Source organism: Cyprinus carpio, chromosome B3 (assembly GCF_018340385.1).
Source record: "Cyprinus carpio isolate SPL01 chromosome B3, ASM1834038v1, whole genome shotgun sequence".
Lineage (NCBI taxonomy): Eukaryota > Metazoa > Chordata > Actinopteri > Cypriniformes > Cyprinidae > Cyprinus > Cyprinus carpio.
This window is the reverse complement of record NC_056599.1, coordinates 1,204,308-1,219,583: the sequence shown is the minus strand read 5'-3', so window position 1 is coordinate 1,219,583 and position 15,276 is coordinate 1,204,308. Positions and strand designations below refer to the sequence as shown.

General features: G+C 35.5%; 1 protein-coding gene and 1 pseudogene across 8 annotated transcripts; one reads left to right on the top strand and one right to left on the bottom strand.

Moving 5' to 3' along the window:
• The first annotated feature begins 1,686 nt into the window (after positions 1-1,686).
• LOC109074710 lies at positions 1,687-14,812 on the top strand (annotated as a pseudogene).
• Positions 3,815-11,509, bottom strand: LOC109074699 (sterile alpha motif domain-containing protein 3-like). 8 transcript variants are annotated; one of them, XM_042719432.1, is made up of 10 exons: positions 11,369-11,509; positions 11,123-11,276; positions 9,993-10,173; positions 9,274-9,432; positions 9,093-9,180; positions 8,844-8,999; positions 7,422-7,625; positions 7,142-7,308; positions 6,958-7,037; positions 3,833-6,782 (listed from the first exon to the last, which is right to left on the bottom strand). In XM_042719432.1, exons 2-8 carry the CDS (start codon positions 11,214-11,216, stop codon positions 7,171-7,173), a joined length of 1,020 nt encoding a protein of 339 aa, XP_042575366.1. In that variant the 5' UTR covers positions 11,217-11,276; positions 11,369-11,509; the 3' UTR covers positions 3,833-6,782; positions 6,958-7,037; positions 7,142-7,170. The 8 variants fall into 8 exon arrangements, with proteins under 8 accessions (XP_042575363.1, XP_042575370.1, XP_042575369.1 ...); XM_042719433.1 differs by having other exon boundaries at positions 7,422-7,628; positions 9,301-9,432; XM_042719430.1 differs by having other exon boundaries at positions 3,835-6,782; positions 7,422-7,628.
• Positions 14,813-15,276: the final 464 nt, after the last annotated feature.

The following is a 15,276-nucleotide window of genomic DNA, read 5'->3' as shown; positions in this document are numbered from 1 at the left end:
ACCTCAAAATAATGAGATTTAATTGGGGGTGGAGATGGTCCATTTCTACACGCACACACATAAAGGGATATTTTAAAAGTTTTGATTACCGGTTGTAATGACCGCATACAGTTTGTGAAAATGTAAATATTAAATACAATTAGAAAATGTAAAAAAAAAAAAAAAGTAAATATATAGTGCGGACCATTTTCCATAGAGTTTTGGTAAATTTTATTAAAACCAGTTAGGGTCAGTTTGACCTGCAATTAATTACAATAGTATAAAACTCATAGTACAATAGTATTAATAGTATAGTATATAATAGTATATAATAGTATAAAACTCAAAACTATTTGTAAGTGCTATATTGTATAACTTTGTGCCCTTACCAGTATACTTGTTACCACCCTGTTACTTAATATCATGTGTGCATTGTTGAACAAAAATGAATTAGAATTACAGTAATTCAGTTCGTTAGTTGAATTAGAAACCCAAAACAATAAAAATACAAAAATTAATGGATAATAACAAGCGAGATTTTAATGATATTTTTACCACTGAACTAGGAAATGTCCCCGGTTTTCATTGTAATCTGAATAAAAAAATAAAAAATAAAAAAAAATAAAAATAATATATATATATATATATATATAGATATATATATATATATATATATATATATATATATATATATATATATATATTCATTGTTATCTGTTTTATATTTCATCTGCAACAGCAATGTGAACTTTTATAAACATTTGGTCGGTAACTTTTAAATGCATCATTATGCAGAAAATATGTTCTGGTCATCTGGGAAAAAAATTATTAATTCAGACCTGAGCGATTTTTTCAAATCTATTCACAAATGTGAATATATGAAGTTTGACACAGGAAACGTTAAATATTGCTTTAAAAATATTATGATCATTGTCAGTTTACAGTATGTTCATAAAAACTGTAAAATGATAATACTGTTTTATTTATATATATATAGCAATTAATGTTGTTATTAGAAAATCACTCTTTAGGTTAATATGGTGTTGTAGGATAGTTATTTAGTGTCATTAGTGTTTGTTTATTATTGTCAGTAATTTATCAATAATTTATTGATATTTTGCCAATGTCATATTTTGATAAATATCAGTATTCCAGTAGAGCAGTTTTATAGGCTTTTGTGTCCTCCTGACTCAAATCTGGTCCTAACAGCAAACACTGAGAATAAAGTGAGATGATCTGCTGATGATCCTGAATGTCTTGTTGAATGAGTGTTGATGGTCTGAGGCTCATCAATATTAACAGAGCTGCTGAAAAGACTCTCTATTTCATGTCAATAGCTACTGTTTTCACCTCATTTATTATGATGATGTCTTCAGATCTCCTGTAAATTGCCACTTAATGCTCATTTCACTGGTGACAACAGATTGAGGGTTTTTTTTTTTTCTTTCTGTGTTTAGTTTTTTTAACCGTTTTTCTTACCATTATTTATGTTTTAAAATTTATATATATATTTACATTGTGTTGTAAAAAAGATCTTGGTAAGGTGGGGGTTTTTTTCAACTCCTCCCATGCTGCAATTCACCTTCAGTGAAGCTCCTCCCACAATAATTACATCATCAGCGAAGCTCCTCCCACAATAATTACATCATCAGTGAAGCGCCGCTCCACAGTAATTCACCAATAAATGCTGGAATATCTCCATCAGTCAACAAGTGAAGAGGATCATCAGAGCTGAAATCTGTAAAGACTGAGTTTATTAAAGAGGACAGAGAGAAGATGAGAGATCCAGAACCCTGCAGAATCAAACACACTGAAGATACTCAAGAACTAACAGGTCAGTGTTTATTATTGATTTCTCATTTATTCATGATGCTGAAGAACTTGGGTAAATCAGATTTAGTTGAATAGTTGGTTCACAATTTTTGCAACCATTTTAACCACATTTTTATTTTTATAGATTTCTCAGTATGGTTTACTTTTTATAAATCAACAGTAAACACCAACATTTATCAAGTAATGACTTAAGCAAAATCTGATTAGTTACTAATAAAGTTTTATTTCCCATAAAGTATAGTAGTTATTCATAGTTATAGAGATTATTTTTCTTACAGTAACTTTGGTAACAGGGTTGATGAATGCGACCAGCGCAGTTGTTAAAAAGTGATACTTCGATTGAGATGATTTAATAGCAAGCTTCGGTGGCATTGTTTTATAGTACTAACCGTGCTACAACTAAGTTGTTATATGGAACTACTATTTAAATTATTATTTTTTATTAAATAGTATTAGTCATAACCTCTGACCAATAATCATACTGTTTAGTTTGTGACCGCGAGATCCGTGTTAATGGGTGGCGTAAGACTAATTGACACTGGCATCCAAATGAAAGTAAGATATAAAATATAGTAAAATAAAATGTAAAAAGTTAAATAGAATAATCAAATGTCTACTTAAAGCAACACTATGTAAATGTTGGCGCTCTAGCGGTTTATAAACAGAACTGCACGCATCCCGCGGAAGAACATTCTAACCGGAGCTTCTTCTCTAAGTTTATGTCTTTGGCGATTCACGCAGGTATGTGTTCCTCCGCAGCGGTGACGACCCGACCAGGCTACAATAGTCCAAAAATAATCACTTCTTATAAATGTAACGTAGTGATCTGGGATAAGACAAAAAGGCGGGTTGGTAGATGAATTTATGATGTAATCGCTCTTTATGTACATGCAAATTTTGAACACAGAAAAAAAAGTTACATAGCGTTGCTTGAAATTATTATATAAATGACCAATAATTAATCGATCCGACTTAAATAAAAAGTGGTGAAATGAAGTCAGATAAATACCTTATTGCCTATAATGCTTTAAAATAACTGGTGAATCAATGTATCTAATTCATGGAAGGTTTCAGGGATGTAGGTTATAACTAATTATTAAAATCATTATGATATTGTATAGCAGTTACATAAGCGTTCGCTTTTATGTCCTTTCACTTCATATTTCTTTCTTTGAATTGTGATGTACTGAAAATTAAATTCAGCCTTTTTTTCCCTTTCATTTCAGAGCTGATGGAAGAGAACGAGGAGAGTGAAGAACTGAGTGAAGTGGAGGAGGAACATCATGACGAGACTGGAGAAAAACATACGAGTCGCTCAAAGACCAAAAATACACTTTTAAAGAATAGAAGAGCCAAGAAATCTTTGACCTGCACGCAGTGTGGAAAGAGTTTGACAAGCAAACGTAATCTTGATGTTCACATGAGGATCCACACCGGAGAGAAGCCGTTCACGTGCGATCAATGCGGGAAGGGTTTCACTCAAAAAGTACACCTTCAAGGACACATGAGAAACCACACTGGAGAGAAGTCATATGCATGTGACCAGTGTGAGAAAACTTTCACCCACAAACACAGTCTTATTATTCACTTGAGAGTTCATTCTAGAGAGAAACCATTCACATGCGATCAGTGCGGGAAGAGTTTCACACAAAAACCTCATCTTACGGGGCACATGAGGATCCACACCGGAGAAAGACCTTACCCTTGCAATCAGTGTGGGAAGAGTTTCACGCAATCATCATACACTCTCAGAAAGAAAGGTACAAAACTGTACCTTTTAAGGTACAAGTGGCCGTCGCTGGGGTGGTACCCTGAAGGGTACAATTTTGTACCTCTAGTCAGAGGTACAAAATTGTACCTTCTATCTTTGTACCATTTAAGGGGCAATTTTGTACCCCAAGGAACAATTTTGCAAAGAAGGCAAAAAAAGTATACCTTATTAAAAGCATCCTCAGGATAATGTCTAACCATTTTGATTATTTTGGTGTCTGTGTGCATGCATAAATAAATAAATAAATACCTTGGCTAACAAATAGACAAATTTTATTTAGTAATGTTCTTTTAAAAAGATTTCATTACATCTCACAACAGCAAGCATGTCAAGAAAAAACTAGCTCTTCAATGAAAAACTCAGAAAAACTCATCAAACAAGTAAAACAGCCTTATTACACAGGCTACATCAAGTACTGCACATTTTGACGTTTGCAGCAGTTTGTCTTCAGCAATTGTATCTAGTGCTAATAAATAACTTGTCATCAACGTGGTACGTGTCTAATGCCTGGTAATCAACCTCTTCACCTGGCAAGAGGACAGTCCATTCATTCTCACATTTCACACAGTATGAATAAAAATGACGACAAAAAGAAACCGGAATTAAAAGCTTGCCACACAATAACCAGTCTGTGTCTATGTTAAGAATGTACTTAATCTGAAAAAACAATGGAACAGCTTCTGCATGCAGATGACCCACAGTAAACACATCTTTAACACAGTATTTGACATCATTAAGCACTACTTCTGTTACTCGTTGAAGTTGTTTGCCTTCAAAATTGACATGGCTGTACTTCTTATTTGCTTTCACTGAATGCTGTAGAGCCACAGGCAAAGATCGAAATGGTGTGCTCACACAACATCCAGCAACTCTCTCATATTCCCCCAACATATTAACAGAAGACAATTCCCAACATTGTCTGTGTTGATGTCGATTACTTAAAGTGGATGAAATGTTAAAATTTCTACACGTGCTGGCAACCTGTTTAAAATATTGATGTTTTCCTTCAAATCTTAAACACCATAAAGAACGCAAAGGCCCATAACATAACATCAAACGAGAGTAATGGATTAAATAATGACATTTTGGAGTAAGAACATCACCAAATTCTTTAACTGAACATGACAAAAACTCAGAAACTAAAAGATCAAGAGTGGGAAGCCATTCTTTTTTTACAGCTGGTGCCATTACAATGTCAGAAATTTCACGACAAAGTAGGTAGACATGCCAGTAGCTACAGCCCTCAGGAATTCTGTGTGCTACCAAGAAGGGCAGCAGGCGAAATAAACACCATTTCTGTGAGGCAGATCCTACTATACTGCAGCTGCGTAGAAGTTTTTCAGAAAGAGGAGCTGGCTTATTTTTCTTATCATTCTGTCCAATAGTAAGTTTTCTCAGCTCTTCATTGAACTCTTGTATGGTTATGACTTTCTCTCTGTGAGCTTTACTTAAAACAAGGCGCAACACTAAAGGAACTACACCTTCTAGAAAGTCGTGCATCACATCCGGAGGTAGTGACATTGTAACATCAAAGTAGTCTAGTTTGTCAAAAGGACAGCCTCCCGTGACACCATAAATGGCTTTAGTGTCTGGATTTTCTTTTACACACTCTAAGTGGTATCTGTGGACATCCGCAGTTCTTAAAACAAAGTCAGATTCATTAAAACATCTCTTAATGTCACCATGTGTGGCCATGCAGTACCTACAAATTCTACCAACATTAAAAGACATACTGAATCCACCTATTAAGTGAGAGGAAAGGTTATCAGCAGATATAACTGCAACAGCTGCACAAACATTTTTTTCTGAACCATCAACAAGAACATTAATTCCTTCTGATGAAAGCTTTTTAAGATCATCTATCAATGGCTATCGATTTCATCTAGTCCAAATTGTTTCACATGGCAGTAGCGGACAAGTAAAGCTAAATGCATATGTTTTAACTGAGAGCAATATTTGGTACCCACATTTCCAACGGTATAGTAAATTGCGAACAATTTGTGCTTGTTGCGTTTAGACCCCAGGGGATTACATACTTCGAATTCGTCTTCATAAAAATGTAACCTTAGTGCTTGTGGGTTACCTGCAAATATTTTGTGTTTTTTGAAATGAAGTCCATCTCGATAATCATTTAGAACAAGTTCATCTTTTTCTATATTCAGCTCAGTTTGTATTTGGTCCCAAATGTCCTCATGAGAACAGTATTTCATTAATACCTCACAAATAGGAACATAAGAGTAACTTCCAGTCTTGTTACCACTTGGGTCTCTTAGCGTGTACTGTATGGGTTCAGTCATCTCAAATTTTTCTTTACAAAACTCTTTTAACATATGTGGAGACCTAACAAGTCTTGAGGCCTCTGAAAAAAAGTCTGGGGACTGTAGCACTTCTTGAAGTTCTGGACATGCTGCAAGATCAAAGCCATTTTTTTCTAGATGATATGCAAGAAATTCATCATAGTTCTCTTTGATAAAACTAAACAGAAAATTAACATCATCCAAAATTTCTTGCTGCACTGACTGAGGCAAGTGATTTTTTTCTCTGCATTTCAATGTGAAGGCAAAAAGGTTCTCTCTAAATTGCTGCAACAGCTCATTCATGTTTGGGGGCGTTGAAAAAGCAACATCAGTAGTACATTCTTTCTGAACCTCCTCAAGCAGAGGCAGAGAGTCAGCAGTCATAGCCTGTTGTAACACCGTATTTTTATGCTTTCAGTAAACATGACATCTAAAGGACGCATACTTCGTAAATGATCTCTGACAGTCATTAAGACCACAAGTTATTGAAAAATTTGCCTCATGTGCATGAATGAGACCAATGTGCTGGATTAATTTGATGATTGTAAATGTTCTTCGAGAACATTTAGGGCAATTGAACAGGCGGGGCATTTTTGCTGATGTTACTATAAGAGATTAATTATTCTGGTAACCGGGGTAGGTAGAGGCTTGTCACCATCCACAGTAAGTTTCAAAACATACCGCTGAAGAAACACCAGGGTGTTCTTCAGATGGGATGGATATGTCAAATTGAAGACGAAATAAGCACAAAATGCTGCAAGAGCCCCTTCATCCACACCGTTAGCGTGGCAGATTTCGATCCCATCAACTTTGATGACTGCAGTGACTCTTCTTGTAAACACAGTTTTCCAGTCAGTGGTCTCCTGTACTTGAACAGTAGGATATGGTGAAGATGGTTCACTCTAAATGACAAAGCACAAAACAGATTCTGTATCAGTAAAATTTTCTCAGCAGTTGACTTAACTGATGGAGAGAAAACTGACATGCATAAAGACTAAGATAATTAATATTCACTCATTTGCATTTGGCCAAAATACAGTTTAAGGATTGCACAGAAATTTAAAACTATATACGCACCTCTCCAAGCACAATGAAATGTTCAAGTTTCTCTCTGAACAAGGCTGGCAACATGAGAAGTGCTGCTTTAAAATCAATTCCTGGAACATAAAATGTGATACACAAACAAATATGTAAAAATCTATCAAAGGCAAGAATTTGATAGGCTTAATAAAGTGCTAAATAAAGTTTAGGAGTCAATTACCAAGATGGTCTTCACAGAGAGATTCTTCTCTAGCTTCTTTGTGCAGCTTTGCTAAAGGGGATTTCCCTTGAGCAAGCTGTAGCACACTGGATGTAATGTGTCCAAAATGTTCTCGAAAATGACCTCAGTTGAACACATTTATACAGGAAACCAATTTCTTGATAAAGCTGCAGTTAATTGAAAAAGACAAGCATAGGTAAATCAGAGAATTTTATACAGTTTTAGTGTTCTACATGTTAATGAGTTTTTGTAATTTCATAATTATAATTTGCACACTAACCCCTGATGGACTCTTCAAGAATGGATATTTGTTGACGACATCTTCAACAGTCATACCACTAGTAATCTCCTGCCGCCTCCAGGCAAAGGTCCTCCTCATTCGATCTTCAACAATGTGAGTCTCTGGCTGTGTCCTTCTATATTGGTCCTGCAGGACTTTCACATGTCCCTCTATTGATGTAGCATCCTCTCCAACAGCATTAATCTCCTTGTGCATAGACAAAAACAAAACAGATAGAATTTTATTTCTAGAGATGCACCGAAATTTCTGTGCTTAAAATTATTGGCCAAAAATGGCATTTTCATTTTTTGGCCAAAAGAGAAAAATGGCCAAAAATATGAGCTGAACATATACGCAGGTTTCACTCTCTGTCTAGCTGCTGTCACCGAACGGTGTGATGCTCCGCTCAATATTTTGCTCCATAAAAATGTGTTCCACTTGTGTATCGCTCCAACGAAATAACACGCTGACAGGAAATTTCTGTGCATCTAGAATTTTTCTGTTTTGGCCAAGAATTTTTATTTTGGTGCATCCCTAGTTATTTCTAATTTTAGGCAGGAGAATAATGAAAATTTTTGCATCTTGTCACTTAAAGGGTTAGTTCACCCAAAAATGAAAATTATGTCATTAATGACTCACCCTCATGTCGTTCCAAACCCGTAAGACCTCCGTTCATCTTCAGAACACAGTTTAAGATATTTTAGATTTAGTCCGAGAGCTTTCTGTCCCTCCATTGAAAATGTATGTACGGTATACTGTCCATGTCCAGAAAGGTATTAAAAACATCAAAGTAGTCCATGTGACATCAGAGGGTCCGTTAGAATTTGTTGAAGCATCGAAAATACATTTTGGTCCAAAAATAACAAAAAATTACGACTTTATTCAGCATTGTCTTCTCTTCCGGGTCTGTTGTGAAAGCGACTGCTGTGACTGTTGACGTACGACACTGCTGACGTGTTTTCTGGTGCACCCAATAACAAAGATAACACGTCAGCAGCGTCGTACGTCAACTGTCACAGCAGTCAGTCGCGTTCACAACAGACCCGGAAGAGAAGACAATGCTGAATAAAGTCGTCATTTTTGCTATTTTTGGACCAAAATGTATTTTCGATGCTTCAACAAATTCTAACTGACCCTCTGATGTCACATGGACTACTTTGATGATGTTTTTATTACCTTTCTGGACATGGACAGTATACCGTACATACATTTTCAATGGAGGGACAGAAAGCTCTCGGACTAAATCTAAAATATCTTAAACTGTGTTCTGAAGATGAACGGAGGTCTTACGGGTTTGGAACGACATGAGGGTGAGTCATTAATGACATAATTTTCATTTTTCGGTGAACTAACCCTTTAATTTGAGAACAATACACTGGTAACAAGTGTAAAAATATTAACATTATAAAAATATGCTCTCACCAAAGGCCTTGTAATTTCTTTGCAACTGCTTTCTTCAGGTTGCAGAGACTTTTTTGAATGACCAAACTTCTGTTTAAGTCTTTTCACTTCTTCAACTTCAGCCAAAGGTGTCCGCTCAAATTTAAACTTGCGTTTCAGAGACATGTGCCACGTGTGCTATAAAAAAACAAAAAGAAAAGTAGTTTCACAAAATAAACTCCATTAACCAAGAACCAAAAGTAGAACATTAAAGGTAAACCAGCTACTTACATATCCATTGCCCTCTTTGTCTTTTAAAAAGGGATACCTCAGAGTCAGGGCCTTAGCCACTTGAACATACTCTTCTGTAGTTGGATACCTACAAAAATATTTTAAACACATGAGTGTAGCATTAAATGTTGTATAAAATGGAATGTAAGCAATTAAAACAGGTACAGGTAATGAGAAATACATTTTGTACTGAGCCATGCTTTCATACAACGTTCTAATAATTTTGTTTCGGTCTGATGACGTTAGTCTGCATTCTTTTTGGTCCAACTTGGCCTGAACATCAAATGGAAACTTCGGAACTTCAAAAAATGCAGGGAAAGCTGTTGATGGGCTGATATTACTATTGGCAAAAGAGAAAGTAATATTTAGACATTGCAGTGTTGCAGGTATACATAAAATAGCACAAATACGGTAAAGTACCAATTTCAGTACTGAAAAGACAAATTATTACATTAACAAACAAAAACACTCATAACTTCAGAATTTTACCAAAAAGTTATTTAAAATATGTGCCATACGCTTTACTTGATCATCTTAGTTGTCAATTCATACACTGTGGTAACCTAATAAATAATTATATAGTAAACATAAATAGTGATGCACCAAAAATGCTGGGCACACTGGGCTGAGACGGTACACTCTCCATGTCAAAGCTTCTGTTATCTTATCTGCTCAAGTTGTATTTTCTGTTGATATTTTTGACAAAGAAAATGGCAGAAATTTTAGAGCACCTCTAATACATTATGTTACAGATGCAAGAAATTAATAAACTAAGCACTAGTAAAAGTACAGCAAAGCAAAATGTAGAGAAGCATGCATGGGAAATAACCTAGCTACTTTTAAGATTTGCTTTAAGAATAGCTCTCTGAAACAAATGAAATATTATTAAACAGCAATTACCTTGCTCCAGCTCTTGACTGGCTTTCTACAGGCACAGGTTCAAGAGTTAATGTCACTGTCTCCTTCATCTGCTGAACAAATCGATTAAATTTTGCTTGTTTTTTAAATGATCCCTCAAAGAGGAATGAAATCATAGACTCAGTCAGTCCGATGTCAACAGTCTCTCCATCCACATCATTGTCTATAACATAAAAAAGAAGAAAAGTATAATTTAATTACCTATCAAACTGAAGCATGTACTAAACCAGTGTTTTTGAAGCTTTTCCTATTAACGTTAATTGGATAAGAAATCAAATACACTGCTGGATAAAAAAAAAAACAATAACTGATATTCTATATATTAAGTATGAGTAAAAACACAATACATTAGAGCAGGGTCTCCAACCCTGCTCCTGGAGAGCTACTGTCCTGCAGATCTCAGCTCCAACCCCAATCAAACACACCTGAAGCAGCTAATCAAGGTGTTCAGGGCTACTTGATAATTACAGACAGGTGTGTTGGAGCAGGGCTGGAACTGAAGTCTGCAGGACGGTAAGTTAGCTCTCCAGGAGCAGGGATGGAGATCCCTGCATTAGAGTGTTCAGCGCTTAATCCATAATGTTCACGTACCCTCATTTGGGATATGAATAAAAAGACTGCAGAAAAATAAAATCTCTCCGTGAACACACGTTACCGGAAAAAAAAAAAAAAAAAAAACAACTACAAGAGACGAATTTACATTTTAAAAGTGAGAGAGACACCTCCCCCGCTTACAAACATCTGAAATAACTCATGTTTGTAACGAATAAATATTCGCTCGGATGCTGTCCTTTTACTTAATTTATCATTTGCTTTGCCGTATCTACACAAAATGTCTGTGTGATAAGGAGTGCGTTGGGCAACTCTCCTGCGGCCCATTACAAAATGTCGTCATACTCGCAAAGGCGGGAAAATTTGCCTCAAAATGTAAAACGTCAATCACTAAGTACCGTACAAATGTTAATATTGCAAATATATTCCGTAGTGGCCATAGTTATTATAATTTAAGCAACAAGGTATGAGAGGCGGATAAAAAAAAGGATCACGGATATCATCGGTAAAATCCTCAAGAAAACACTTCAAACTTTTTAAAAATGTAACAGCATACTCACCTTCAAACTTTTTCCTCTCCTCTTCAGTGACTTCGATAACAAATTGTATTAACTCCTTTATTAAGTTAGCTGTAGACATTCTAGTCAGCTCCATCCTGCAGGCCAACGAACGTTAACTTACACCAGCCAGTCTGACGCAAGCATTTTTAGCGGGCTAGCGCAGGGGAACAACAAGTTCAACAAAATTAACCGAACATGGCGTCCCACGTGTATAAATAAGATTATATAACATTATTCCGCATTTACCTGAGAAATATTAACTCCAAAACAGACTCCGCGTTGAAAACCGTGCGAGGTTCCGTCAGAGAACGCCAGCATCAATCGCCTAAACTAAACGACTCAAGCCAAGCGAGGGAAATTTTCTTAAAGCGACATCAACAGTAACGTCTGCATGAGCACGTTTTGAATATAATTACTTGAGTATAATTAAATGTTGCCATTCCGCATTGTCCTTATTCCAAAAGTCATTCAGCGTCTTAAAAATGAAATAATTCAAAGGTCAAAATTTAAAAGTTTTAAATTAATAAAAATACGTTTAATAAAAAAAGCTTTTCTGACTAAGACTATAATATTACAACAACAACAACAACAAAAAACCTTAACAGTTATTCAAAATATTTAATTTAATAATTTCATTAGCTTTATGTTTTTTAATTATATCTGTCTCATTTTACAGGTAGAGGAGAAGTACACTGTTTGAAAATATATTTTTTACATTTAAAGAAATGTAATATAGTGTATTGATGTTATCACGAGTTGACGCACATTAAATTAATAAACAAAAAAAGAAAAACACATAGGCCTACTCTAATTGGGGCTAAACTTAAAATAAATATATAAATAAAAATAAAGTAATTCCAAGGTACAAAAATGTACCTTTCACATCTGTATCTCAAAAGTTGTACCTTTATAACTCATTTTGGGACCATAATTGTACCCATAAGGACCTACTGTGTACCTTTAAAGGTACCATTATATTTTTTGTTCCCCTAGGAACAAAATTGTACCTCCACAGTACCTTTTTTTCTGAGTGTACCTTACGCTTCACATGAGTATTCACACAAGAGAGAAGCTGCACGCATGTGATCAATGCGGCAAAACTTTTCTGTGGGCTTCATACCTGAAGACGCACCTGAGAGTTCATACAAAGGAGAAACCGCATTCATGTCACTTGTGTGGAAAGAGTTTTTCACTTCTACAACAGTAAAAAGAACATCAAAGAAAGCATAAAGATGTAAGAGAGTACATGTGCTTTGAGTGTGAAAAGACTTTTACTTCAGCGAACAGTTTAAAAAAGCACCAGATTATTCACACTGGAGAAAAACCTTACAAGTGTTCACACTGTGATATGAGATTCAATCGGGCAGAAAATCTGAAAACACACGAGAGGATCCACAGCAGAGAGAAGCAGCACACGTGTGATCAGTGCGGAAAGAGTTTCGCTGTTAAACACTTGAAGCAACACAAGAGGATCCATGCCGCGGAGAAACCAGATCACTGCAATCCATGTGATGAGAGGTCAGTTCAGTTATCTTCTTTTTCTTCCATATGAAAAGCATTCTGAAATCACGGTGAGCAGTTCATCTTTATGTGCTGAACAGTAAAGTCTCTTCCGTCTAAGTTACTTTCCTAACAGCCAGACTGAGCGTGTTGTATTAGAGGATATTTTGTTGTATGCTTGGTATCTGCTTTAAAATTGTAAAATTATTATGAGATCCTGAGATACAACAGGTTCACTTGTGCATGTATTTGTTCTTAACCTCGTCCTGATGTTAGTAAATTTGGAGTATTGTAAACGAGCGACCACACAAAGTTAGTAATTTGCATAAAACATGACCAAACCATCTCCATGTGGAGGTCTACACAGGTCCAAAAATTGAACCGACCCGGACCTGTCTGTTATTTTTAAAGCTGGACCGGGGCTCGTGCAGAGCCGAGAAATGTCAAAAATGTACTACCCAGAACTGATGCGGACCGTCAATTATTTGAAAACTAGACCTGAACCCGGCCGGGAAGACACAGACCTGAATGGACCCGGTCGGCGCATCCACAGCAAATTGCTATTAACAAGTCGATAAACAAGTTGCGATAATTTAACTTTTTGTCTTCTCTAACGTAAGAAGGCTTCTCCCTTGTACCTGATGCACACAATCCTCCTTGCCAAGAAAGTTCCATCCATGTTATTCCTCTCTTGCCAAGTGAAATGCTTAATCCACTCATTATTCCAGCTTCAAAAGTCCACTCGCTGTCACGGTGACGGATGGCAAATGTGACTTTGCAGTTTTGCATGTTTTGTATCTCGAGTCAACTTGCATAATAATGGTGAATCGTGATTTTTTTTTTTTTTTAAGTCCTAAAATCATTCATACGCACATTTCACATACAAACTTGTTGCGTACGCATGCTTAGTAAATGAGACCCAATGTCTCATAATAATGAAACAATATCTCATAATAATGAGATTCTTGAATGCTACATAATAATCAGATACTTTCTCATAATAACAACTTAACATCTCATAATGAGAAATGTGCTCGTAATAATGACTTATCTCATAATTTATCATTTTGTAATTTATTATGAGAACGTTTTTAAATAATTTTGAGAATGTATCTGATTATTACGTAAAAGTATCTCATTATTGCAAGAAAGTGTCTCATTATGAGATGTAAGCTATTATGAGAAAGTATCTGATTTTTATGGGAAGTGTGTTATTATTAATTATTATTATTATTATTATTATTATTATTATTATTATTATTATAAAAGAGTTTCTCAGTATTACTCAACTATGACGGAAACAGACTGAAAAGCAGCACCGTGCAAACTTCAGTCTTAGTATTTAGTGTAGAGTCTGAAATATGTATTGTTCATCTCACATCATGTCTATTAGAAATGGAACTTGTTTGTTTTTGGCAGAACTACCACAAATCAAACAGAGTTCACAGAAGAAGCAGAGGACAGAGAGAAGATGTGTGATCCAGAATCCTGCAGAATGAACCATCATGATTCTGAAGAACAAACAGGTTGGTGATTATTCTTATTCATCATTCATCATGCTGACAAAGCTTATGTCATGTAGTAAATGATGTGATTGCTTACAGATTACATGTCAAGTGTACACCATCTAGAGTTTCATAAGAAAACTGCTGATTTATAACAAATAATCTTCATTACATTAAAATCATAATTCTGCACAGCAGTTGACCGGATTTGATGGGATTCAAATGACTATTGAACACGTCAGAGATGAGTTCATCACTTTTCTTTTCACGTTTATCTCTCGTTTGAAATCTCACTTGGTTTAATGTTTCTTTTAGACCTGATGGACGTGAACAAGAAAGGAAAAACCGAAGCCAAGAAAGTGCCTTCAGTGCAAAAAAATATTCACATGTAAATCAAGCCTGAAGATTCACATGAGAGTTCACACTGGGAAGAAGCGGCTCAGAGAAGAAGAGAAAGAGAAAAGAGAAAATAATCACTTCATCGAATGTTTAAGTGAATACTAAATACTCAAAACTAGCCAAAAACTATCCCAATCGAGTTTCGAGGGGGTTCCCCGGTTAAAAAGAAAAATCACGTTCTGGAAAGGTAAAATACACGACTGGGTTCCTTTTTGTTTTAACTTTTACTTAATTTTTGTATTCGGCTTCAGTAATAATTGATTAAACTCATTACTCATTTTATCAACATCTTATTGTTATTGCCTGTTTTTATTTCTTGCTGATCATGCTCTTTCAGGAATAATTTCTTAGTTTTAGTTTTGAAGGCCATGAAGTGTTATGTTTGCTTTTGGGGATTTCCATATCTTACATTTCTCAATAAATGCCTAATAAATTTCACCACAAACAATGATTTGGATATCTCATACTTTTCAGTTATTTGTTCATCCAGGACCCGATGTCTCATTTGAGTCTCTCTCTCTCCCGATCACAAACTCGCCAGTCTGGTTTTAGTCTTTAGTCTGCTGCTTGCTTTTGATAAAAAGTGTAGTGTAGTGTAGTGTAGTTTCCCATACAACTTGCTAAATCAGTGATAGAGAGAAATCAGAAGGTGCCACATGATGTCCCTTATGAAAAAGAAGTTTATTCAAGTGTGCTATTAGTATACTTCTTTTAAACTAAAAATAGGAAAGTATGCTTTTAGTTTACTTT